Genomic DNA, 27,108 nt, shown 5'->3' with positions numbered 1-27,108 from the left:
AAACTTTTAATGGACACCTATTGTTATCATTGCAACTTTTGTTAGGAAGGTTTCTCAGATCCAGGATGAAATTTCTGGCTAAAAGTAGAGACAGACCAGGACTTAAACTTGGGCTTCTCACCTCCCAGCTGAGTGCCCTAAACATGGGATATTGGCCATTTGGATCGAAGACTCTCATGGGTTTCTGTGAAACATTTTGAAAGATCTCATTTTTCATTCTGATGTGGAATGATAAATATAAAAAACCTGACATTTTTCACAAGACAGAACTCTTGCTTTCCAGCCAGTTCTAGTGCTAGAAGAGTGGTACTACACATTACCGCCTGCAGGCAGGACAAAGTATCACACTCCTAGCATATATATAGTAGCCCAGTGTCTATGACTCTGTAATGCTGTAACATTGTCTGTTGCCTCTGGGCAGCACTGTTGCCTCTGTAATGTCCTTCACATCCCGCCATGGCGCTCGGCTGACTTCTGCGCCACTCAGGAGCAAGCAGCACAAATGGCCGTTTGGGCTCTGCGGTCCCCATGCAGCATGGGGGTGCTGCACGGGGACCACAGAGCCCAAACAGCCATTTGGGCCGCTTGCTTCTGCACTGTGGACCGGATGAGCAGCGCAGAAGTCAGCCAAGCGCCATGGCGGGAGGCGAAGGGGGGTGGGGCGGTGACGTACACGGCCAGGAGGCAGGGCCTGGACAAGCGTGCATCCCCAACGGAGACAGAGAGGAGAGCAGAGGAGACAGAAAGGAAGCAGAGGAAAGCAGAAAGAGAGTGAGAGGCAGGAGGAGAAGAGAAAGAGATAGTGAGAGGCAGGAGGGGGAGAAGAGAAAGAAAGAGACGGAGAGAGAGGCAGGAGGTGGAGGAGAGCTGAGGGGGGGAGGCAGTAGGAGGAGGAGAGAAAGAGAGAGAGGTGGAGCAGAGACCGGAGGCTCAGGAGAGAAGACCGAGATAGAAAAGGAATAGGACGTGGAGGAGAGTCCCGAAAATCCCATCTTATGACGGGCTAATTGGCTAGTCATATATATAGTAGCCCAATGTCTGTGACTCTGTAACGCTGAAACAGTGGCTGTTCTCTCTGGGCTGCATGGGGAGTGCAGGGCCCAAATGACCGCTTGCGCCGCTTGCTGCAGCACGGCAGCCTGGCTGAGCGGCGCAGAAGTCAGCTAAGCACAATGGCGAGAGGCAACAGCACCACCCACAGGGAAAAGCCAGGGGGCGGGGCCTGGACGAGCATTTGTCTCTGACATCAGGAAAGGGCGCCGGATTCAAAAGGAGGAAAGCGGAGCAGACAGAGAGGAGAACGGAGGAGGCAGAGAGGAGGCGGAGGACAGCGAGAGAGAGAGTGAGAGAGACGCAGCAGTAGGAGAAGAGAAACACAGAGTGAGAGGCGGGAGGGGGAGAAGAGAAAGAGAGAGATGGAGAGAGAGGCAGGAGGCAGATGAGAGCTGAGAGAGAGAGAGGGCAAGGCAGTAGGAGGAGAAGAGAGAGAGAGGCCGTTTGTTCTGCTTGCTCCCACGTGGTAGCCCGCTGAGCAGCGCAGAAGTCAGCGGAGCGCCACAGCAGGAGGCGAAGGGGGTGGGGCGGTGATGTACACGCCCAGGGGGCGGGGCCTGGATGAGTGTGCATCCCTGATGGAGACAGAGGAGAGCGGAGAGAAAGTGAGAGGCAGGAGGGGGAGAAGAGAAAGAGAGAGATGGAGAGAGAGGCAGGAGGCAGATGAGAGCTGAGAGAGAGAGAGGGCGAGGCAGTAGGAGGAGAAGAGAGAGAGAGGCCGTTTGTTCTGCTTGCTCCCACGTGGTAGCCCGCTGAGCAGCGCAGAAGTCAGCGGAGCGCCACAGCAGGAGGCGAAGGGGGTGGAGCGGTGATGTACACGCCCAGGGGGCGGGGCCTGGATGAGTGTGCATCCCTGATGGAGACAGAGGAGAGCGGAGAGAGAGTGAGAGGCAGGAGGGGGAGAAGAGAAAGAGAGAGATGGAGAGAGAGGCAGGAGGCAGATGAGAGCTGAGAGAGAGAGAGGGCGAGGCAGTAGGAGGAGAAGAGAGAGAGAGGCCGTTTGTTCTGCTTGCTCCCACGTGGTAGCCCGCTGAGCAGCGCAGAAGTCAGCGGAGCGCCACAGCAGGAGGCGAAGGGGGTGGGGCGGTGATGTACACGCCCAGGGGGCGGGGCCTGGATGAGTGTGCATCCCTGATGGAGACAGAGGAGAGCGGAGAGAGAGTGAGAGGCAGGAGGGGGAGAAGAGAAAGAGAGAGATGGAGTGGAGAGAGCATGAGAGGCAGGAGGGGGAGAAGAGAAAGAGAGAGATGGAGTGGAGAGAGAGTGAGAGGCAGGAGGGGGAGAAGAGAAAGAGAGAGACGGAGTGGAGAGAGCGTGAGAGGCAGGAGGGGGAAGAGAAGAGAAAGGGAGAGTGAGAGGAAGGAGGGGGAGAAGTGAAAGAGAGAGACGAAGAGAGAGGCAGAAGGTGGAGGAGAACTGAGAGAGGGAGAGGCAGTAGGAGGAGGAGAGAGAGAGAGAGAGAGACATGGAGTGAGAGACCAGAGGCTCAGGAGAGAAGACCGCCGTGGAGGAGAGACCTGAAAATCCCGTCTTATGACGGGGTAATTGGCTAGTAGTTAAATAAATGTACATTTTAAGGAGTTATTTATTCAGTCCTTAGCAAGTTGCTTATTCTTAGAAACTTACACTGTAGGGATAACACAGGTTATCCCTGCACAAGCACAAGCACTGGCCCAGGAAATATGACCAAGGATAGTGTGACAAACTCCTACTCAACTGGGGAAGTGCCGTGAGGATCTTGTTGTAATTTAGATAATGTAAGCAGATGGAATGGAAATAGAAACTGAGGCCTCTAATACTACTTTCCCGCTTAAATTTTCACTGCAAAATTGGTCACAGTGCAGTTGTGTTTCTGTGAACCTAGTTCTGCTGTGGAGACTAATAACCTCTGCCCTTCTGTGGTGCCCACATTGGGATGTGAGACAGTGGTGCTGGTTGATGAGGGAAGTATAAATCTTTTGTGGATCTCCTTCCATTTTATTCCCCCTGCCTCCCAAGGTTCCACATGGAAAGGTCTGGAAGGTTGCATGTGACAGGGTTCACAATGGGCACCTAGTGTTATTTCTGTGGAATTAGAGCATTCTTAGATTTCTGCACAAGATGCCCAATACACATGTTTCCAGCAGTGGGGTTTGCAGAGCTCATCCCATTGATCTGTCTTTGCCTGACTTGCAGTGGATGCGGGCCAGGTGGACGTCTGACCCCTGCTATGCATTTTTCGGCGTGGATGGCACAGAATGCTCATTCCTCATCTACCTCAGTGAAGTCGAGTGGTTTTGCCCTCCACTGCCTTGGAGAAATCAAACAGCAGCCATGCCTTCCTCAAAGCCACCAGCTCGAGTACAGGTAAGGGCAGGGCGGGCCTTTGTGCCAGCCTGTCCCCCCTCCTTTCAGTATATTCTTCTGTGGGCTGCTGGATCAACATCTCCAGGCAAGAGAGTAAAGTCAGAAGCTGCAAATGGTTCTGAAAGAAATCTGTATTAGAGGGTCTATCAGAGCAAAGAGCCTTGAATTACAGATGGTGTCCATATCCCTGTCAAATGGGAGCTGGCTTAGCATTTGTTTGGCTGAGACTATGTGTTATGGCTCCTTCCCCACTCTGGCATGATATATGCAGGAGTGGGGGCCAGCAAAAGTACCCCAAAACCTTATCTACCAGGCTTTGGTATAAAACTTCCCTCCAAAATCTTAACAACCTAGATTTTGGGGATAGAATCTCCGCTGCCACCACCCAAGCGTTGATACAAAAATCAGGGGAAAGGTCACTTGGGAAATCTCACCCCTAAAGAAGAAACCAGAGCACAACCATTAACCAATACGGGTCTGTCTACACTACCACCCTAGTTCGAACTAGGGTGGTTAATGTAGGCAACCGGAGTTGCAAATGAAGCCCAGGATTTGAATTTCCCGGGCTTCATTTGCATCTCGCTGGGCACCGCCATTTTTAAATGTCCGCTAGTGCGGACTCCGTGCCGCACGGCTACACGCGGCACGGACTAGGTAGATCGGACTAGGCTTCCTATTCCGAACTACTGTTACTTCTCGTGACCCTAACCCTAGTGAAACGAGGAGTAATGGTAGTTCGGAATAGGAAGCCTAACAGTTCCTAGGCACACCTTTCGGGAATGGAGTGTTCATTTACAGTTCTGGAGGATACTGTATGGCCCAACAAGAAGTCCCACTTAGCCATAGTGTGGGCAGCCTAGGCTCTCACCTAAAGCAGGCCTGTTTGGAAGTTGAGACTCTTCTCTTATGGAGATATACTTATCTCATAGAGCTGGAAGGGACCTTGAAAGGTCATCAAGTCCAGTTCCCCACCTTCACAGCAGGACCAAGTACCATCCCTGACAGATTTGCCCCAGATCCTTAAATGGCCCCCTCAAGGGCTAAACTCACAATCCTGGGTTTAGCAGCCCAAGGCTCAAGCCACTGAGCTATCCCTCCCCCCATGCTTGTCACCTTCTGGCCTCTTTTAACCTCACCTCACTCCCCACAGGGCCCAAGACCCATTCCAGCTCAGCAAGTCTGTCCCTTTCCCTATCTCTTATCTGGTGCTGCCCAAGTTAGGAACTGATGCTAACCAAGGGTGCCGTTCCTTCTGTGTAACACATAGTGGCTGATTTCACCTTGCCCATGTGTTTTGGACAGATCAGCCAGAGGATGACTGCACTTGCTCCAGGAAAAGAACCAGCCAGGCCAGTTTCAGGAGGGGTTGGACTTAGCATGGCTCAGCTGTGCCTTCACTGCTGCTCCCTGTGCTTTGCTGCTATTTCCCCTTGTGCTAATGTGATGAGAGGCTGGATGGGTCCATGTACACAAGCAGGGGACTCACACGCTGGCTCGTCACGTAGACATATCCTAAAAAGCAGACTCTCTTTTTTTCCTAGGCAGCTTTTCGGAACAACCTCTCTTACCTTCTTGAGCTAATCGGGAGTGGCAAGGAATCCTTGATCTTCATGAAGAAGAGAATCCGGCACTTGGCCTCACAGTGGCTTCTGGCGACCCATAGCCTGGCACAGAAACTGAAGGGCAGACAGAGGGATCAAAAGCAGGTGAAGGATGAATTTAGGGAGAATTATTTTGGACTGACACGTCCTTTGCATTCACCTCCAGCACCAGTTGTACTGCTTGTACCACAGTAAACTGAAGGTTGTTCAGGATGAGCTAGAAAGTCCCTTAAATCTAGCCTGTTTCCACTGGGGGAATGAGCTGGTTGTCCACAGTGAATCATGAGCATGTCTCCTAACTACATTCAGAGCGCCTTAAACTCAGCTTCTCCTGAGCTGAACACTAGGCTGAGTGGCAGGTGTGACTTCAGTAGCCACATACTACTTGTGCCTTCAGAGACTGGTGGTACGACAGGTAGAGGTGTCATTCCTGAGGACGTGCAAGCTAGGTCAGCAGTCCAGCCACCTGCATTAGGCTGGGCTTAGATAGAGACAATTAAAGACTTCTCAGTCCTTGTGTAAATCAGTCACCCATCCTAATGTCCATGGGCCAAATGCTGATGCATGTTCTCATTCATCACACAGACAAAACTGCAGTCAATGGCCCTGAGTGATGCTGAGCACCCACAATGCCCACTGAAGTCCATGCAGGCAGTCAGAGCTGGCCACCTCTAAAGAGCAGGCTTCCTACTTTGGTGCCAAAACATGGATTTAAGTGGGCACCAAGTTTGGAAGAATCATCTAGAGAGTTTTGCCTGGGTGAAGGCTGAGTAACATCTGCATGAGGACCTTAGAGTCTGGCTCCCTCTGTAGTTTCTCTTGCTCATCATTCAGTCTGGCTCCCTCTGTAGTTTCTCTTGCTCACCATTCTCATGTCTGAGTTCTGCCTACATAGCCATGTTTCATGCTGCCTGGCCATCACAGTACCATTCTCTCTCCTTTTCTCTCTAGATCTTGGTTCACATTGGCTTCCTGACAGAGGAGTCAGGGGATGTTTTCAGCCCCAGGGTGCTGAAGGGGGGACCTCTAGGTGAGATGGTCCAGTGGGCAGATATCTTAGCTGCCCTCTTCATTCTTGGACACAGCCTGAAAGTCACAGTGTCTTTGAAAGAGCTGCAGAGGTGAGTGCCATGTTGATACCCGTGTGAAAGAAATGATCCCAGCTGGCAGGGCTTGAGCCCATGACCCTGTCCTCCCTAGGAAGGGGCAGTATCCCCTAGGCCACACGGGAACTTGCCCCACCACCTTACTGTCAGGGCGCCCCTTATCCTTCCTGCCCTGGGGCTGCCTGGCTTTTGGCTGTCCTGTCCCAACTGCACCCGGGGGAGGCAGGACTTGAACCCACGACTTGAATGCTGGCCTAGGGACCAGGCCAGCATTGTCTGATGGGCTGTAATTTGAGAGTACTAACCTGTGCTGCCTTGGCAGCTTGCCCAGAAGACTGTTCCTCCAGGCATCCACAGGTTGGTTTGAACCATTAGGCCAGTGGTTCCCAACTGCCAGTCTGTGGACTGGTGCCAGGCCCTGAACCGCTGGCTGCCTGACTGCAGCACACAGCCAGGCCATGCCACCATGGCTTGATGATTGGCTGGGCGGGGTTCCCTGCAAACTGCACAGCAGGGGCAGCATGGCCGTGCAGCTGCTAATTGAGCCCCACCCACAAAAAGCTTCCTGGTGGGGGAGGGGCACTCCCTCAGCAGTAGAAGCTCTCTGCTCTGAGTGTGCTGGCAGGGAAGGGGTCATAAGGCAGAAGGGAGGAGGAAGGAGGGAGGAAGGATGTGGCTGGGACGGGAGGGGTCGGAGCTCCCCTTCCCTCTCTTCAGCGGCAGCTCCTGTTTTGTTGGGCGGCTCTAAAAAAAAAAAAAAAAAGCCTGGGCAGCTGGCAGCCCTCCACTCCCTGCCCCCTCCCGCTTCCCTCTCTCCGGCAGCAGTGCCATGTTTTGTTGGTCTGCTTTAATAAAATACTTTGGGTAGCTAGCACACTTTGGGGGGGGGAATAATAATAGTAACAATCCATTACAATGACATATATTGTGAGTGTATAGATGCAATGTAAAATAACAAGGTTAAATAATTATATTAATGATTAAAATAATTATAATAATGAATATGCAAATAAATTAATTGCCATAATGAATATGCAAATGTTTCTATACCAGTTCACCAAAAGCTTATGAATGAGTTTGCTGGTCTATGGTATAAAAAAGGTTGAGAACCACTGTGGTTGTTCGGACTGCTGTGTCAGATCCCATAGATATGTCTGTAGCAGCCTGATGCTTTGCTTTGTTTTTTCAATCATCGTTACATTCAGCTCTCTCTGACTCACTCTGACGCTCCCCTAGGAAGCAGTGTAGTCTGGAGGATGAGGAATCAGAGACCCTGGATTCTACTCTCAGCTGTCATAGATGTATTGTCTTATCATGGGCCATTTGCTGCCTGTTCTCTGTGCCTCAGTTTCCTCAATGGTAATCATACTCTCTACCTCCCTCACATGAGCATTGTGGGGCTCAGTGAAGACTTTGAGGTTGTTGGATGCAGAGCATGAGGCTACATATGATGACTTAGGCCAGGGGTTGGAAACCTTCCAGAAGTGGTGTACCAAGATTTAACTTATTAACTTCTATTTATGGATCTTCATGCCGGGGGAAAGAGGGGAAAGGGGTAGGCTGGAGCACATTGGGTACGGTGACCATATGTTTTGAACTAGCTGCAGTTAGGTAGAATAGTTTAATTTAAGTTCTTAAACAGCGTAAGCATTTTAACTTTCTTATGTTAGTTTATCTAACTTCATCTTAAATAAAGTAAAATATTAACTTATGAACAACACAAAAGGTTTCAATATTTTCTTTTTTTATGGCAGGGTTGGGGAACCTTTTTTGGGTCGTGGCCACTAATCCACAGAAAATTCAGTTGAGGACCACACAAGTGAGAAGCAAAAAAACTCCTCCAAAAACCTTGAACCCTCAGTGATGTGGTCCCCAGCTGAGACACCTCACTCCTCTGATGCTCCAGCATCATGGGGTGAGAGCAAGGGACAGGGAGGATTGAGATTCAGGGTTTCCCATAGGCCAGATTTACTTTTTGGGGGTTCCAGAGTTAGTGGATTTTATGGACCTCCTTAGGCTCTGGGGTAGGGACAAAAATGAGGATTTCAGTGTGTGAGATAAGGCTGCCAGTGAGTGAGCTAGGGATGGGCGAGAGGTGGGGTGCAGAAGGGGGAGAGGTTGTGAAGTCTGGATGGGAGGTGGGGTGCAGAAGCAGGCTGGGAGTAGGGTGTCTGGCTGGGAAGGAGGGTGCAGGAGCAAAGGTGGATGCAGGAGCTGGGTGGGGGTAGGGTTTCTGGCCAGGAAGGAGGATGCAGGAGCAAGGGAGGGTGTCGGAGCAAGCTGGCAATGTGGGGTCTTGGTTGGAGGAGGGGAGTGAGTGAGGGGATTCAGGTGTGGAGTCTGGGCATAACAGAGGATTCTTACTTGGCTTCATGTCCCCTTGCAGCAACTGCTGTGGCCACACAGTCCTGGGCTGCCCTGGGGGCCAGATGCACCGCTACCACAGCCTAACCAGCTGCTGGGGAAGAGGGAGGGCTCTAATGGCTGTGCAGGGAAGGAGGGTCAGAGCTGAACTCCCACCATGCGTGCCTCTGAAAATTGGCTTGCGTGCCAAGTATGGCATGCGTACCGTAGGTTGCTGACCCCTGGAATTCCTTACCTAGAATTTATCTGGAATTCACCCTGTATCGGGGTGGCCAACCTGTGGCTCCAGAGCCATGTGCAGCTTTTCAGAAGTTAATATGCAGCTCCTTCCATAGGTACCAAATCCAGGGTTGGAGCTGCAGGGGCCAACTTTCCACTGGGCAAGAGGATGCTCACTATTCAACCCCCAGCTCTGCCCTAGGCCCTTTCCCCCTCTACCTTTTCACCATAGCATCCTGCCACTTTCTACCCTCTCCTCTGAGCCTGTCACACCCACGCTCCCCCCCTCCAGTGTCTCCCACTGAGAGGGAGCTGATCCCAGTGGGCAGGAGGAGAAGGAGAAGGAGGCACTGACTGGTGGGGCTGCCAGTGAGTGGGATGTGCAGAGAGTGGTGGTGGAGAGATAAGTAGGGCTGGTGATATATTACTGTTGCTCTTTGGCAATGTGCGTTGGTAAACTCCGGCTCCTTCTCAGATTTAGGTGGGCCACCCCTGCTGTACACCCTTACCACAAGCAAAGTGGTGGTTTACACTAGTGCACTTCATCCTGGCTCTAAGCAGGGGCAAGAAGCTGGGTTGCAAATTCCAGCTGATAGTAGCTTACACTGGTGACTGGGTTAGGGCTGCCAATGTAAGTTGTTCGTGTTTCTAGAGTCTTTAGTTCACAATTAATCTTTAATTCCTGGAGCCTCCAGGACAATCCTGAAGAATTGGGAACCCTAATCTGGGCGCCAGTCAGATGGGAGCTGGCTTAGCATTTGTTTGGCTGAGACTATGGCTCTGTATACCTTAAGCACGTGCATTAATCTCTAACCATAACACTACGCATTCTTCAAGCATCAGAGGAGAGCAGTGGCACTGATGCAGTAAAAGCTAGCATAGTTTCCTAGCATAGTTTCCTAGCATAGTGTTTTCCTGATCACACTTGGTCAGTGGCGCAGTGATCTACCACTGCCCACTCAGGGTGCATCTGTACTGCAGGGCTTAACTCGGAATAAGCTACGCAAACAGTGGTTGATGTCCCCAGTGAAGACAAGGCTGGAGACATCCAGAGGTAGGTCTGGTGTAAACTCCAGTGGGCAGAACCTAAGGAGCACTTTCCTTCACAGCCTAGTGTCAGACCCTGCTGAGCTTCATCTCCTGTAGCTCAGCTCCAACAGCATTTCTGACCTCCAAGGCTCTGCCCCCGGCATGAGGTCTCCAGGGCTATGTCTACACTGTCAGGTTCTTGCTCAAGAACAGCTGTTCTTGCACAAGAACCCGCAGAGCGTCCACACTGCCCGCCCGCTCTTGCACAAGAAGATTTACGACGTTGTGCAAGGGCTTCTTGTGCAAGAGCAACACTCCTTTCTAACAAGTGTAAGCCCTCTTGTGCAAGCGGGCAGTGTGGACACGTGGCAGGAGCTTCTTGCACAAAAAAGCCCTATGGCTAAAATGGCCATCAGAGCTTTCTTGCGCAAGAGAGCGTCCACACTGCCATGGTTGCTCATGCGCAAAAGCACATGGAAGTGTGGACGTGTTCTTGCGCAAGAAGCCACCAGTGTAGACATAGCCCAGGAGTGAATTACTCTAGAACTAGACATCGCCTCTTGTGGCTCTTGGGAAGCAGCTCTCTGCCTTTCCCTTCAGCCATGCCAGCATCTCCATATGACTCTTTCCATATGACTTTTTCCCTGTCCTCTGCCTGCACTGGGCAGAGGAGTCAACCTCATTCAGAGGGTTGCTGTTGTGAGTCTGCTTATGTATGAGGCCCAGGCTCGGTCTGGACTAACCCTCAGGAGCTCACCACTTCTCCTCCAAGCACCGGCCCTGCAGCATGTCCTACAGACAGCGGGAGAGGACAGCTGGGCTTAGTGCATGGAGCAGAGAGACTACGGTCCTGGTGTAAATTAGGAGGAACTCTGTGGATTGAGTTACATCAGTGTAAAACCAGTGTAAATGAGAGGCAAATGGGGCCTTTTATAGTTTTTGAATTAACCTCTGCTAGGGAAAGATTCTGGCCAGACCTCTTGGGAAGCCCTGGGAAGTGAAGCTCACCAGGCCCTGAAAGTCCCCTTTGTTGTTTCAGACTCAGATTGCATTTGCAGTTAGAATCTTTGCAAACAAAGCCCCCAGAATAGCCAGTGTAGGAGTGGCAGGTGCAGGTGCGCTGCAGGCCAGCTTGTTCCTCCCATTGCACCAGAGCCGTTTCAGTTCCAGTTAGCATCTCCAATGACTTTACTGGCATTGTTCTAAAGTTAGTAGCTCCATGCCTGTTAAGCCCCTTCCTTCCTTCCTTCCTTCCTTCCTTCCTTCCTTCCTTCCTTCCTTCCTTCCTTCTCCTTCTTCCTGACGAAGGAGGAGAGCATAGCAGCTGGCGTGAGCTGTCAAAAATAGCACAAGAAGCTCAAGGGCAAAGCAAGGTGAACAGCTGCAAAAGAATCTCTGCAAGGAATTTTTAAGTACATGAGAAGCAGGAGCCTGCCAAACAGTCTGTGGGGCCACTGGCCAATCGAAGTGCTAAAGGAGCACGCACAGGAAAAGAAAGCTGTTGCAGAGAAGCTAAATGAATTCTTTGCATCAGTCTTACAGCAGAAGTTATAAGGAGATCCCTGCACTTGAGCTGTTCTTTTTAGGTGACAAATCTGAGGAAAGTCTGAGACTGAGACAGCCATAGAGGAAGCTTTGGAACAAACTGATAAATTAAACAGTAATAAATCACCAGGACCAGATGGGATCCACCCAAGAGTTCTGAAGGAATTCAGACATGAAACTGCAGAACGCCTAACTGGTGTTTAACCCACTGCTTAATTCAGCCTCTGTACCAGATGTCTGGTGACTTGCTAATGTAATGCTGATTTTTGAAAAAGACTCCAGAGCAGATCCTGGCCAGTAAGTACCAGGCAAATTGGTTGAAACTATTGTAATGAACACAATTATCAGATAGATGAACATGGTAAGTTGGAAACAAAGAGTAGTTTTGTGGCACCTTAGGGTACATCTAGACTGCAAGATTCTTTTGAAAGAAGCTTTTTCGGAAGAGAACTTCCAAAAAAACTTCTTCCGAAAGAGAGCGCCCACACTTCAAAAGCATTCACATTCATTAGACACTCTCTCACATGCAAGCTGTGATTACTATGGGTGAAATGGCCACCAGGGCACCTGTGCTTTTTCCTGGAGGCTTCTTCTTTTGAAAAAACTCCATCTTCTGTGTCCATACATTCCTTTTTCTGAAAGAGCTCTTTCGGAAAAGGCGTTCTTTCTCGTAGAATGAGGTTTACCAATGTCAGAAAAACCCCTGCATTCTTTCAATTTTCTTTCTAAAGAACATGATTGCAGTGTGGACGTAGGTGAAGTTTTTTCGGAAAAATGGCCATTTTTCTGAAAAAATCTGGTAGTTTAGATGCACCCTTACAGACTAACAAAAAATATGTATAGCCGGGCTCCTCAACTTTGAAAGCTCCAGGGCCCTCAATGATACTCACAGCACATGCTGAGGGCCACAACTTAAGTGTGATTGCATGTACAGGCAGTCCCCGGGTTACGTACAAGATAGGGACTGTAGGTTTGTTCTTAAGTTGAATCTGTATGTAAGTCGGAACTGGCGTCCAGATTCAGACACTGCTGAAACTGACCGCCAGTTCTGACTTACATACAGAATCAACTTAAGAACCCCAGGCGTCCCCAAGTCAGCTGCTGCTGAAACTGATCAGCAGCTGATTCCAGGAAGCCCGGGGCAGAGCAACTCTGCCTGGGGCTTCCTGTAGTCAGCGCTGGTCAGTTTCAGCAGAAGCTGACTTGGGGACGCCTGGGGCAGAGCAGCTGGGGTGCTACTGGACCAACCCAGCAGCACCCCATCTGCTCTGCCCCAGACGTCCTGATTCAGCCGCTGCTGAAACTGACCAGCAGCGGCTGAATCAGGACCTGGGGCAGAGCAGCTGGGGTGCTGCCGGGTTGGTCCAGTAGTGCCCACGGGCGCTGCAGGACCAATCGGCAGCGCCCCAGCTGCTCTGCCCCAGAGTCCAAAACAAAAGCCTGGTCTGCTGGGGGGGGGGGGCAGCACACTAGCTGCGCCCCCCCCCCAGCAGACCAGGGACACGGGGAGCAGAGCCGCAGCGGCAGCGGGGTGCCGCGCCTCTGAGGCTTTGCTCTGGCAAAGCCTCTGAGGCGCGGGACCCCCCCGCGGCTGCGGCTTCAGTCAGGGTGCCTGTGGTCTGCTGGGGACGGTCCCCAGCAGACCACAGGCACCCGGACTGAAGCCGCAGCCGCGGGGGTCCCGCGCCTCTGAGGCTTTGCCAGAGCAAAGCCTCAGAGGCGCGGGGAACCGCCGCTGCTGCCGCTTTGACTGAAGCGGCAGCAGCGGCAGTTCCCCGCGCCTCTGAGGCTTTGCTCTGGCAAAGCCTCAGAGGCGCGGGACCCCCCCGCGGCTGCGGCTTCAGTCCGGGTGCCTGTGGTCTGCTGGGGACCGTCCCCAGTAGACCACAGGCACCGGGTCTCATGCGGCAGCAGCGGGGGTTCCCGCGCTTCTGAGGCTTTGCTCTGGCAAAGCCTCAGAAGCGCAGGAACCCGCCCGCTGCTGCCGCTTGGGTCCCGGTGCCTGTGGTCTGCTGGGGACGGTCCCCAGCAGACCACAGGCACCGGCACCCAAGTGGCAGCAGCAGCGGTTCCCGCGCTTCCGAGGCTTTGCTCTGGCAAAGCCTCAGAAGCGCGGGAACCCGCCCAGTGCCCCTGGTCTGCTGGAGACGGTCTCCAGCAGACCAGGGGCACCGGAGCAGCTTACGAACGGGGCTTTCTCGCCCCGACTTCCGGGGCGAGAAAGCTCCGTTCGTAAGTGCGGATCCGACGTAAGTCGGATCCGCGTAAGTCGGGGACTGCCTGTATACACGCAAATATATATGCCAATATATGCAAATAGCTTTTTTCACACTGACAGGCATGAATACAAAGATTAAGGCAAGACTACACAACATACAGGCCCCATTTAAATCAGTTCTGCTGACATTACTAAAATGCAATATTTACCCGATTTCCATACATATGTCAGCACTTTTAATGCCCAATGACAGTCTAGGAATTTAACTACTAAAACACACATCAACAGAAGACCATTATATTGACTATTATTTTGTTTTGGCTCCCACCCGTGGGCCATGTGTTGAGCCCCGTGTAAACCCAAACTGCACCATTGGCCACAAACAAACGGGCCGTGGGCCTCATGCAGCCCCTGGGTCACATGTTGGGTAGCTCTGACGTATAGTATCATGCACTTTCATGGGCACAACCCACTTCTTTAAAGCTCATCTAAAGAGTGGGTTTTGCATTCAAAAGCTCATGTTACTATGCGTGCGTGTGTGTGCACGCGCGTGTTAGTCTCTAAAGTGCTACAAGACTACTCATTTTTAAAGTTACAGACTAACATGGCTATCCCTCCAAGACATGATAAGTCAGGAAATCAGGCCTCACTGATCTATTAACATTCTTTTTGGGAAGGGTCAACAAATGTCTACAGGACACAGAAAACATTTGACAAGATCCCTCACTTTGTAAGCAAAATATGCTGTCCTAAGAAAAGAGGGTTAAACAATCAGAAACAAAGGGTAAAAATAAATGTCCAGTTTTCACACTAGGGAAAAGTAAAAAGGAGGACTTCCAATTATCTGTACTGGGACCAGTGCTGTTCAACATAGCTATAAATGATCTCAGAAAAGATGTGACAAAGTTTGCAGACAATAAAAAATTACTCAAGCTAGTTAAGTCTAAAGCTGACTGCAAAGGGTTACAAAAGACCTCACAAAATGGGATGATTTGTTGGGAAGAAGGCAGATGAAAGTCAATGTTTATTAAAGCAGAGCAATGCACATTGGAAAATGCAATTCCAACTATATATACACAAAATGATGCGGTCTAAATCGGCTGTTGCAGTCATTGAGGATAGTTCCCTGAAAACATCTGCTCAATGTGCAGCGACAGTCAAAGAAGCTAACAGAATGTTAGGAACCATTAGGAAAAGGATAGATAGTGAGACAGAAAATATCAGAATGTCACTATATAAAGCCATAGTAGGCCACATTTTAATTACTGCATGCCGTCGTGGTCACCCTGTCTCAAAAAAGGATGGATTAGAATCCAAAAAGGTACAGAGAAGGACTTCCATCTGAGGAGAAGAAAAAGGATTGTTCAGCTTAAAAAAAAAGACGAGGAAGGGGGGCTATATTAGAGGTCTAGAAAATTATGACTAGTGTGGAGGCAACAAATAGAAAAGTTTCAGAGGGGTAGCCATGTTAGTCTGTAACTTTAAAAATGAGTAGTCCTGAGGCACCTTAGAAACAAAAATATATATGGATAGTATCATGAGCTTTCGTGGGCAAAACCCACTTCTTGCAATGATCTTAAGATCATGATACTATACATATATATATTTGTTAGTCTCAAAGGTGCCACAGGACTATTTGTTTTTTTAGTGAATAGAAAAGTATTATTTATCCTTTCACTTAACACAAAAAGCAGGGGTCATCCGATGCAATTAATAGGCTTAACACAAACATAAGACAGTATTTCATCACACAATGCACAGTCACCTTATGGAACCATTTCCAGAGGAAGTTGTGTGGGTCAAAAGTATAACTGGGTGCAGTAAAGAATTAGACAAATTTGGGAAGGACAGCTCCATCAGTGGCTATTAGCCAAGATGGTGAGGGATGCAACTCTATGCTCCCTGTTCCTAAATCTCTCCCTGCCAGAATCTGGGACTGGACAAAAGGAGATGAATCATTCGCTAATTGCTCTGGCCACTGTGGGAAGACATTGGTCTCATCCATTACAGTTGTTCTTATTAATAAACCCTTCATTGGTCAGCCTCTCAGCTGTGACTTCAAGTTGGAACATGCTCCCATAGAAACCCCTGGCTTATTTGCCATCGAGATGGATGGTTTGAGGATTGGGTTCTATCTGCAGAGTGACATAGTGGGTCAGAGTGAGAACACCGGGGGTGTGGACAGGACTCCTGCTCTAGCTGTCTGGGTGGGATTATGAAAAGTCGTTTCACTGCTCCTCTGGAGACCTCTGGAAGGCTCCCACTGACTTGGAGCAGAGTTAGACCAGAACCAAGCAGTTTTGAAATCCCACCTCTGGAAGTTTTCCTACATTCCTTCACTATTCAAGGTCTGTCTAGACTACAGGGTTTTTTCGGAAAAACATCAATTTTTCCAAAAAAACTTCACCTGTGTCTGCACTGCAATTGCATTTTTTCGAAAAAAATCGAAAGAATGCAGGAGTTTTTCCAACATTGGTAATCTTCATTCTCTGAGGAAAAACGTCTTTTCCAAAAGATCTCTTTCAGAAAAAGGCATGCGTGGACTCAGAAGAAGGAGTTTTTCGAAAGAAGAGGCCTTCAGGAAAAAGCACAGGTGCTCTGGTGGCCATTCTGCCCATAATAATCACAGCTTACCTGTGCGAGAGTGTCCAATGAGTGTGGACACTCTCTTTCGAAAAACCAGATCACTTTTTCAATGTACTTTTGCAGTGTGGATGCTCTTTCGAAAGAAGATTTTTTGGAAGATTTTTTCTGAAAAAGCTTCTTTCAAAAGAAGCTTGCAGTCTAGGCATAGCCTCAGACTTTGTAACTCAGGTGTTAGCCAAGTGAGTTCCACCAAACCAGAAAATGGATTATTTGTCCAGCTCTAATCACCACTGATGCAGGTGCATCATCAGCTGGCCCTTTGAAAGAACTCTCCATAGAACATCTCAGTGTTCCCCTCACAAACTGCCCTGGACTCTCAGGGTGCGTGAGTAAATATATGATGTTGCCAGGAGTGAAGCAAAGAAAAAAAGGCAAAAACAAACCCTTGAACACTCGCTCACTATCATTGACCTAGTAGTGGCTGGGCAGCACTAAGACAGCATCCATTGCCGAACAATCCAAGGTCCCTTTGTGAGGAGGGGTGGAAATAACGTGGCATTCAGAGTTAACTAGCAGAATTGGCTCCCGACTAATTATCTTAAAACAATAATAATCCTGCAAAACCCAGCAGCTTTTCAAAAATGCATACAAAGATCACAAAATCTTCAGGCTATTGTGCACACTCTGTGCTGTGCTAAATCATCCTCCTAAAGGATATTTGTGTGATTGAAGTTAACAGCTTTTTTTTTCTTTTCGTAATGAAGAACTCGCTCTTATGGGCAATGACAAAAACCAGTGAGGCTGATTTGTTGCCCACGCTGGCAGGGTTTACAAGAAGTTTGTTTTCATCAGCAGGGGATTCAGACAGAGCGGGGGCATCATAATCCATCACTTTTTGCCATTCTGCAGATCCTGGTAGCTTAGACATCCATTAGTGCTGACAAAATCTCCTGTTCTAATCTGACACTTGTGCCTCCCTGGAGACTCCTCTGAATGAAGCTGTGAAGAACGGCTGCCCCTCAGCCCGGATGCAGCTCCCTATCTCTGCTGGGCTTGGGAGCACAGAGCTCCTCCACTCTGGCTGCAGAAGTGCATGTCCTGGTTCTCTGCAGTAGAATACAGCTTGGAACTGGGACTGCTGCCTCAGAATGGATTGTATTGTGGGGTGGCCAGGTCAAAAAGAAACTTCCTCTTGACCTTCTTGCCCTGTCTTCATCCGGAGGCTGATTGACTCCCAAAGCTTTTCACCTTTCAGTCTCCCCTTCTCAGTAAGGGAAGCCAGCACAGGTTATCTCCTCTGGAACACTCCAAGCACATATTCCAAGGCAAGTGTAAATGTCAATGTGTGGCATCTCCAGCAGAGGGCGCTCTAAGAGCGGTGCCTTGGGGATGATAGTTTGTGTCTGTCACTTCACAGGGATGTGCATATGCAGGGTACTGCACACACAGGTACCAGCAGGTTTCCATATATGGGCTCCTGCAGAGTGCTGCTTGCCCAGACATTGTGCATCAAGCCCGGAGGATATTTCAGACATTTCCTTACCCACACTGGATGGGCCAAGGGGACTGAAATAATTGATGTCCTAGGCAATGAGTTATTCATGTAAAATCCAGAGGGCTCTAGAGAGGCAGTTTCATGCTGTTAGTTAGGAGCCAAGGTGCTGGCTGAGCCTTCTAAGGAAGCAGCGTATTAATTAGCATTATAATGAATGATTTTTACTCATCAGTTAATTAAACTGATGGTTCTTTGTCTAGTGCCCACACTGCGCTAAGTGCATACCAGATAGGTACAAAGGCGGGATCATGACAAGGCCTCCACCCAGAACTGCTTCAAGCTAAGGGCTGGATTGGGCAGTGTGTCTTGTGTACATGTATGACCTGTCTTTCACCTGCCTGCCCGTCACCATTCCCAGGGCTGCAGATTTCCCTAGCCAAGCACAGGAGAAACAGGAAGGAACCCAGGGGAGGAATTGGTGGAAGGGCAGGATACGGCCCAAGCAGCAGTAAAGCAAATGGTTTTCTCAGCAGCATTTTGAAAGCAGATGGGGGGGGGGGAGAGGTTGGGGGTGTCTGGGAAAACTGTGAGGAGAGGGCTGCAGTTGTTGGGATGGAGCTTGGCTAGGGGCATTGGTGAGGGGAATGGGAGGGATGGACAGATGCTGGAGATGTTAGAGAAAAAAGTTCCCAGATTTGGCAACAGCATGGGTGAGAGAGAAGAGCTGAGTTAGGAACTGCCCTGGGGCCGTGAGTCTGATAACGCTTACTGAGCAGACAGAGCGGCATACCCGGTGTCCAGGAAAGAGTTCAAAGAGACTGAAGCTGAGTATCCACTGCCCCTCACCTGACCTGGACCAGGGATCTCCAAGCTCCATGCCTGTTTGGTCAGAGACAGAGGCCACTGGAATGCTCCCCACACTACAAAAACCTGGAAGGCAAAGAGAGGGCTAATGTGTGCGGCACACCCCTTCCCTCTTTCAGGGCACAGCATCACCTGCTGAGGGGCACCTCCTCCCCTTTGGCAGTCACTTTCTCTGCCAGGACTCAATTTTCTGTTGCCTATAAGTCTTCTTAAGCTGACACTGGACTCCCTTTTGCAAGCAGCTTCTCCGAGCAGTGGCTGTGAGAAGAATGATTTTTCCTGCGCCTCTCTTAGGGTATGTCTACATTACAAAGTTAGTTCGAACTAACTTTCATAGGTGCTGCACTAGTGCTCCGTTAGTTCGAATTTAATTCGAACTAACGGAGCGCTTAGTTCGAACTAGGTAATCCTCATTCCACGAGGATTAAGCCTAGTTCAAACTTACTAGTTCGAATTAAGGGCTGTGTAGACCCTTAATTCAAACTAGTGGGAGGCTAGCCCTCCCCAGGTTTCCCTGGTGGCCACTCTGGCCAACACCAGGGAAACTCTACTGCCCCCCTCCCGGCCCCAGACCCCTTAAAGGGGCACGGGCTGGCTACGGTGCCCGTGCCAGGTGCAAACCTGCCAGCACCCAGCCAGCAGACCCTGCACCTGGCATGGCTCGAGCCACCCACCTGATGCCCCCTAGCCCTCCCCCTCTTCCCGGGACCAGGAAAGTGGCCATCTAGGGCAGGAGAGCTGCCAGCCTGGCCACCCAGGAGCAGGTGTGCATGAAAATCAAGGGGGTCCACTGAGACCCCCGACCCTGAGCCCTGAGCTTACAATGGCCGTCCTGGGTCAGACCAAAGGTCCATCTAGCCCAGTAGCCTGTCTGCCGACAGCGGCAAACCCTAGGGACCCTGGAGGGGATGGACCGAAGACAGTGACCAAGCCATTTGTCTTGTGCCATCCCTCTCCAGCCTTCCACAAACCTTGGGCAGGGACACCACTCCTACCCCCTGGCTAATACCACTCCATGGACCCAACCTCCATGACTTGATCTCACGTCCCTTTAAACTCTGTTCTAGTTCTATCCTTCACAGCCTCCTGCAGCAAGGAGTTCCACAGGTTGACTCTTTGCTTTGTGAAGAACAACTTTCTGTTACTAGTTTGAAGCCTACTACCCATTCCTTTCCTTTGGTGTCCTCTAGTCCTTCTTTATGGGAACTAATGAAGAACTTTTCTGGATGCACCCTCTCCACCCAACTCCTGCTTTTAGAGACCTCTATCCTGTCCCCTCTCCGTCTCCTCTTTTCTAAGCTGAAAAGTCCCAGTCTCTTTAGCCTCTCTTCATATGGGACCTGTTCCCAACCCCTGATCATTGTAGTTGCCCTCCCCTCTCCCAGCCTCTCTCTTCCCCTCTCCCACCTCCTTTTCCCAGTCTCCCCCAGTTTTGTTCAATAAAGACAGATTCCATTTTTGAACACAATTGTCCTTTATTTTGTACATCAAGAAAAGGGGCTAGGGAAGGGTAAGTGGAAGGAGGTGAGGGAGGAATGGGGTACGAGCCCCCGATGGGGAGGACTGGGCTGGCTCTACGGGCTTCTGGGGGTGGAAGCTCTCCTGCAGCCCCCCAATTGCCCCCTCTCCCCAGATGGCAGCCTGCGGCAAGTGCAGCTGGGCTGATGGCCGAGTGCTGTGATGTGCCCAGTGTGGGTACTCCGGGCACTCCAAGCCAGGACTGCTTTGCAAGCGGGGCACCCCTGAGAACTGTCTGTCCGGGGTGGGGGTCGGGACCCTTTAAGCGCAGCCCTCAGCTAGCCTGAGACAGCATCTCCACGCTCTAAGTCCTCCTCTGATGCCCTGCCAGCACTGCTTCCGGCCTTCCTTAAGCCTGGTTCAGGGTCCACTTAATGTGGACATGCTAGTTCGAATTAGCAAAATGCTAATTCGAACTAGTTTTTAGTTCTAGATGCGTTAGTTCGAATTAACTAATTCGAACTAAGTTAGTTCGAATTAGCACTGTAGTGTAGTTGTACCCTTAATTTTGTACAGAGCTGGCATTGACTTTAGTAAATCGTTTGATATTATCTTGCATGACCTTCTCATAAACAAATTAGGGAAATAAAATCTAGCTGGAGCTCCTAAAAGGTGGGGGCATAACCAGTTGGATAACCATTCCCAGAGAGTAGTTATGAATGGTTCAGTCATGCTGGAAGGCAATAGTGAGTGGGGTTCTATAGGGATCAGTTCTGAGTCCAGTTCTGTTCAATATTTTCATCAATGATCAGGATAACAGCATGGAGGGGAAGCTTATAAAGCTTCAGAGGGGTAGCTGAGTTATTCTGTAACTGGAAAAACTTTAAAAAAACCAAATAGGTATCATGAGCTTTCATGGGCACAACCCACCTATGAAGTTTACAGCAGAGAGGGCTGCAAGTGCTTTGGATTAAAATTCAAAAAGAACTGGAGAAATGGTCTGAGGTAAATAGGATGAAATTCAATAAGGACAGATACAAAGTACACCACTTAAGAAGAAACAATCAGTTTCACGCATACAAAATGGGAAATGACTATCAAGGAAGGAGTGCTGCAGAAAGAGTTCTGGGGGTCATAGCGGGCCACAAGCTAAATATGAGTCAAAGTGTAGCACTATTGTAAAAACCAAACATCATTCTGGAATGTATTTGCAGGAGTTTCACAACCAAGACAGGAGAAGTAATTTTTCTACTCTACACTAGGCTGATTAGGGCTCAAACGGAGTATTGTGTCCTCACTTCAGGAAAAATGTGGAGAAATTGGAGAAGGTCCAGAGAAGAGCATCAAAAATTATTAAAGGTCTTTGTCAGAGGGTGAGCCCCAGTCCTAGAGCAGACTCGCCCTGGCTCTAGTCCCAACGTTCAATGCCCCTTGCTCAGGGGAAATACAGCCCTCTAGCCTAGTCCCGAAGGGTATGCCTAGACTTCATGGCTCCATCGATGGAGCCATGTAAATGAAGGTTTCTAGACATAGGCAAATGAAGTGGTGATTTAAATAATCGCCACTTCATTTACATCAAAATGGCTGCCGCACTGTGCCGATCAGCTGGTTGGTGGCACAGCGCGGTAGACTGGATGCTCCGCGGTCGACAAGGAAAGCCTTGTGGAATGAGGTTTACCGGGGCGGTTGACAAGGGCTTCCCTTGTTGACCGCGGAGCATCCAGACTATCATGCTGGACTGCCAAACAGCTGATTGGCACAGCACGGCAGCCATTTTGATGTAAATGAAGCGGCGATTATTTAAATCGCCACTTCATTTCCGTTTTTCGAGTACACTAATCTACATGGCTCTGTCGTCACACATACCCGAAGTTCTCAGCCCTCTCCAAGGGCGGAGGCAGCCTGGCCTAGTTCCTGGGTAAGCCCCGCTCAAAGTCTTGGAGGCTGATTTGTGGTGGGGTGGGGGGTTGAGAGACCCGGGCCCTCCCACTCCACTGGGTTCCAGCCCAGGGCCCTGACGGCAGCAAAAGTTTTCACTGCCTGGTCGGCGGGGATGCCTGCTGGAACATGCCGACCTCCCAGAGGTCAATCCTCTGTCCTGGGCTCCTTCCTACCTCTTCCCCGCTGTGCAGGATCCTCTGTGGGCTGCTCACTGGGTCAGACCCAATCTGGCGCTCTCCACACCCCTCGCTGTCACTGAGGCTGTGGGTGTGGCTACTCCCGGCATGTCTGGGGCTGTGGGTGTGGCTCTTGGGCGGCTGCGGCAGTGGGCGCTGCTCCTGGGGTGGCAGCAGAGGCAGACACGACTCCTGGGGTGGCAGTGGTGGCAGACACGGCTCCTGGGGTGGCTGGGGCAGCTCAGGAGCTCCTCCCTGAGTTCCTGCCCCTCCGGCTATTCCCCTCAACTGCCTGCCTACCTGGGCTTTTATCTCCGACCTAACTCTTGAGCGTGCCCATCAGGGGCCTGTTTGGCCAGCTGGGCCAGGGGAACTCCTTGGGCTTCAGTGCAGGGCAGCACTGCCCCGTCACACATCCTTCCCCTTATGTGGGTGCCTGACCCCTCACCGGACTCAGCCTCTTCCTCCCCTACCCGGGAAAAAAAACTGCATTAATGTGAGCCTTCCCTGGTCGATGGGCTATGGCTGTAGGGACAGGTACCACCTCATTATCCAGGGGTTAGTCTCTTTCATGCTATTCAACCATTTTAGTGGGGCATGGTCTGTTATCAACTGAAAGGGGTTTCCCAGTAAATAATACCTTAAAGCGTCCACTGCCCATTTCACTGCCAGAGCTTCTTTTTCTATGGTTGAATATCTCTCCTCTCATGGGAATAGCTTGAGGCTCATATATACCACCGGGTGTTCTTTCCCCTCAATCTGCTGAGTCAACACCGCCCCCAAGCCCTTCTCCGAGGCATCAGTTTGCAACATAAAAGGCTTAAAAAAATCAGGGTGGAACAAGACGGAGGTTTTAGACGGAGGTTTTAGTGCCCAAAAAGCCTTCTCACACTCGGTTGACCATTGCACCCTGTTCAGCTGAGCATTTTTAGTGAGGTCAGAAAAGGGAGCTGCTATAGCTGCGAAATCAGGCATAAACCGGCCGTAATATCCCACCAATCCCAGGAACTGGTGCACCTGTTATTTCGTGGTGAGCATCTTACATTTCCTCAGAGTCTCCACCTTGTTGACCAGCGGCTGTAGGGTTCCCTGCCCTACAGTGTACCCCAAGTATGTCACCTCGTGGCGGTCCAAAGGACAGTTCCCCGAGTTGGCTGTAAGGCCTGCCTCCCTCAGGGTCTCCAGCAAGGCCTCTAGATGTTGTAGATGTGCATTCCAGGTATGACTATAGATCACTATGTAGGTGGCTGCGTAGAGGTGGTGAGGACATAACAGCTGGTCCATCAATTGCGGAAACGTGACAGCAGCCCCATGCAAGCCAAACGGCATAGTTACAAACTGGAACAATCCAAAGGGGGTGGGGAAGGCAGTTTTCCCCTTAGAGGCAGGCAGAAGGGGGATCTGTCCATACCCCTTTGTCAAGTCAAAGGTGGAGATATACTTCGCCTGGCCGAGCCGGTCCAGTAACTCATCGACCCGAGGCATCGGCTAGGCATCAAAGTGTGAAATGGCATTAACTCTGTGGAAATCGATACAAAATCGAATCGCTCCATTGGGTTTTGGGACAAGTACAATAGGGCTTCTCCACTCACTGTGGGAGTCCTCCACCACTCCCATCTCTATCATCATCTGTAGTTCTTTCTAGACCACTCCCCACATCCTTTTGGGAAAGGGCTGGTGTTGGTCCCGTACTTTGTGGCCCGGTAGGGTGGCAATATGGTGACAGAGAGCGCTGGTCCACCTGGGTTGGGTAGAGAGAACCTGTGAGAATTTCTGGACCACGTGCTGTAATTCTACCCGTTGTTACTGACTTAAATTGTCACCCACGGTAACCTGGGCAGGCCTTTGGAAGTCTTCTACTAAGGGCCCCAATTCTGAGTCTGGGGGGTATGGAGTGATCAGCAGGCCCTCAGCCGTCTTCCATTTCTTGAGGTGGTTTATATGGTAAAGTCTGCACTTCCTTTCTCCTTCTCTTTCCTGGTAACCTCACCTCGTAATCTACTGGTCCCACGCAACATTCCACTTCAAATGGGCCCTCAGGGGAACTCCTTGGGCTTCAGTACAGGGTAGCACCGCCCCGTCACAGTCTTGAAAACATGACCTATGAGGGAAAATTGAAAGAACTGGGGGTTTTTCAGTCTGGAAAAGGGAAGACCGACAGTGGATATAACCATTTTCAGGTTCCTGAAAGGTTGTTACAAGGAGGGAGAAAAATTATTCTCCTTAACTTCTGAGGATACAACAAGAAGCAATGGGCTTAAATTGCAGCAAGAGAGGTTCAGGTTGAATATTAGGCAAAACTTTCTGTCAGGGTGGTTAAACACTGGAATAAATTGCCTAGGGAGGTTGTGGAATCTCCATTTTTAAGAGCAGGTTAGACAAACGCTTGTCAGAGATTGTCTAAATGGTATTTCGTCCTGCCATGAGTGCAGGGGACTGGACTTAATGATCTCTCAAGGTCCCTTCTATTCCTATGATTCTACAGTTCTGTAGCCGGGAGCTCAAGAAATCTTCCTGTAATTCACACACAAAGGCCAAAGACAACCCATTGGATTGAGTGTAACCAGCGAGCCATTTCTGTATTTTCTAGCAACTTTCCTGCTGTCATGTCTGTTTTGGGCTGTGTGGAGGAGCTGAGGAATGCTTGGGGAAGCTATCACTGACACAGGCAATGGGAAACTGAATAGAATATGTAGAGCTAATAATACATGATACAATACATAATAACGAATAATTAATTCATACTTTGGGGCTCCATTGGGCCTTTAGGCACAGCTGTGAACAAGGGAGGTGGGCAGACTGTACCCTCCCTGGAGTAGCCTGTGGCCATGTTGAAATGCAGAGCCACACTCTGAGCACAATTCACTCATTCGCGCCAAATATTAGTATTTTGCTCCTGGCCCATGTCAGCAATGGATTATAATGCTCCCTGCACCAGCCGAGCTGTTCTGATTGGCTCTCAGTGGAGTGGCGGTGGGGGACGCAGAACAACGTTTCCGCCTGTTCCATGCATACCTGCACAATGGAAGCACAGCGCTGTTTGCTCCTGCCTGCCCACTAAACAGAGATTGATGGGGATTTTCACTCCCCCTTGTCCTCCTGCTTGGGAGTTCAGGTCAAGTCACAATCCAGCCCTTAGTACCTTCTATTTCTTTAGCATCTCAAAGTACCTCCAACACTGTGCAATCAACATATGACTCAGTACCAGGGCTGCCAATGGGGTTGGGAGGGCAAGGGGCAACTCCCAGGGGCCCAGCAATTTAAAAGGGCTCAGGAGACTCTCCACTGCTGCCGCAGGAGCAGCAGCATCCAGCGCCCCAGCCCCTGGAAATCATCACTGTAGCCTCAGAGGGTAGGGGCTAGGCACTGCTGCAGGGCTGGCTAGGGAAAGCAAGTTCCTCACCCTGCCCCTGCTGCCCAAAGCTTTGCTCCTTCTGGGTCCCAGAGCTGCCTCCCCCACCTCACCCAGTGGCCTGGAAATTGTGGTGGCAGCCCTGCTCAGTACAGTCTTCAGCCAGCCACTGAAATGAACTGGGACACAGAACAGCCAGGGTAGGAGCCAGACTGCGATGCAGTTTGGAAAGTTCTTTGGGATACGAGGCACTACAGAAATGCACAATATTGGAGTTATTCCCTTGGGCTACATCTAGACTTCAGGCTTCTTTCAGAAGAAGCTTTTGCAGAAGAGATCTTAAGTGATGTGCGTTTGCGAAAGAGAGTGTCCGCACTGATTGGATGCTCTTGCATATAAAGCCACCTGGAACCACCTTAGGCAGGGCTTTAGGTCAGTAGCTGCTTCTGAGTGCTGGTGCTGGTGCTGGAGCCTTGCAGACACACGCGCTTAAAGGGACCCCCTGGATGGGCATTCTCTGCTGCTGCTGCGTGCTTGCCACCACTTCGAGGGACAGACAAGCTCTCGCAGTGCCTGCTGTGGTTGCCCAGCTTTTTTGGATGTCTCAGCTTTTTCCTTTGAGCTGTGCAGCCAGAGCTGCCCCTGGGCTGCCCCTGGGCAGTTTCTGCAGCACTTTGTGCTAGCTGCCTTCCTGGTCCTGACTGAGCTCGACCCCAAGCTCTTTCTGGGGACCCTCTCCCTGGGTGTGGGAGCTCCACTCTGGCAACTGCAACCCACAATGAAGAGGCGTTTCTGGAGGCTGGACACCAGTTCCCACTAGTGAACTGGAGTGATGGGATGACCAGCGGTGGCTCCAAAACTTTCACATGCAGAAGGCCACCATTTTGGAGTTGTGTGCCTACCTCGCCCCTGCCCTCCAATGACAGGATACCCACCTGCAGCCTGCCATCCCCCTGGAGAAGTGGGTCGCAATTGACCTCTGGAAGCTCGCCACCCCAACACCCCTCTTCATGGAGGTAAGGCACTCTGGGGCTGCAGTCCCTGCAGGAGGGGGGGAGAGTTCTGGAAAGGGGGACCCTAGGGAATGGGGGGTTGGAGTCTGTGGGAGATAGAGTGGGGGTGGGAGGAAGCTCTGTTCCTAGGGGGTTGTGCCTTCCACCCTCACACAGCCCTTCTGCTAGGGTGGCAGCCTCATAGGGGTGACTCCTGGGGTGTTTGGGGGAAGGGGAGCAGCCACCTCCCAAGAGTTCAGGTACTCCCTTTCTCATTCTCTGTTTAGTGTGTTTGTTTGTCTCCTTCTGCAGGTGGTGAGGGCCATCAACTCCATCATGCTGCGGAAGATCATTTGCCTGGGAGACCTGGACCAGATCGTGGCTGGATTTGCCGCTCTGGGGTTCCTGAATTGCGCTGGAGCCATAGATGGGACCCACATACCGATCTGAGCACCAAACATCAAGCAGCCCAGTGTATTAATAGGAAGAGCTACTTTCCTATGGTGCTGCAGGTCCTGGTTGACCACCGTGAACAGTTCAGAGACATTTTTGTCGGGTGGTTGGGCAGGGCACATGCTGCCCGCATCTTCAGAAACTTCAGCCTCTGTGGGAAGCTGGAGGCAGGCACATTCTTCCCCTGCCATGACTTAGCAGTTGGGGATGTGCAAATGCCACTATGCATCATGGGGGATGCGGCCTACCCCCTCATGTCGTGGTTTATGAAACCCTATCCCGGACACCTATACCCCAGGGACCAATTTAA

General features: G+C 50.6%; 1 protein-coding gene across 1 annotated transcript in view; it reads left to right on the top strand.

Moving 5' to 3' along the window:
* The window catches only part of MGAT5B (alpha-1,6-mannosylglycoprotein 6-beta-N-acetylglucosaminyltransferase B), a 260,018-nt gene that overhangs the window by 126,461 nt on the left and 106,449 nt on the right, over positions 1 to 27,108 (top strand). The window contains exons 6-8 of the mRNA XM_006135747.4: positions 3,229 to 3,399; positions 4,941 to 5,105; positions 5,952 to 6,121. Coding sequence (XP_006135809.1) covers positions 3,229 to 3,399; positions 4,941 to 5,105; positions 5,952 to 6,121 — 506 coding nt within the window. The remainder of the gene's footprint in view (positions 1 to 3,228; positions 3,400 to 4,940; positions 5,106 to 5,951; positions 6,122 to 27,108) is intronic.

The sequence above is a fragment of the Pelodiscus sinensis genome, chromosome 20, assembly GCF_049634645.1.
Source record: "Pelodiscus sinensis isolate JC-2024 chromosome 20, ASM4963464v1, whole genome shotgun sequence".
Lineage (NCBI taxonomy): Eukaryota > Metazoa > Chordata > Testudines > Trionychidae > Pelodiscus > Pelodiscus sinensis.
This window is presented reverse-complemented; position numbering and strand designations above follow the sequence as displayed.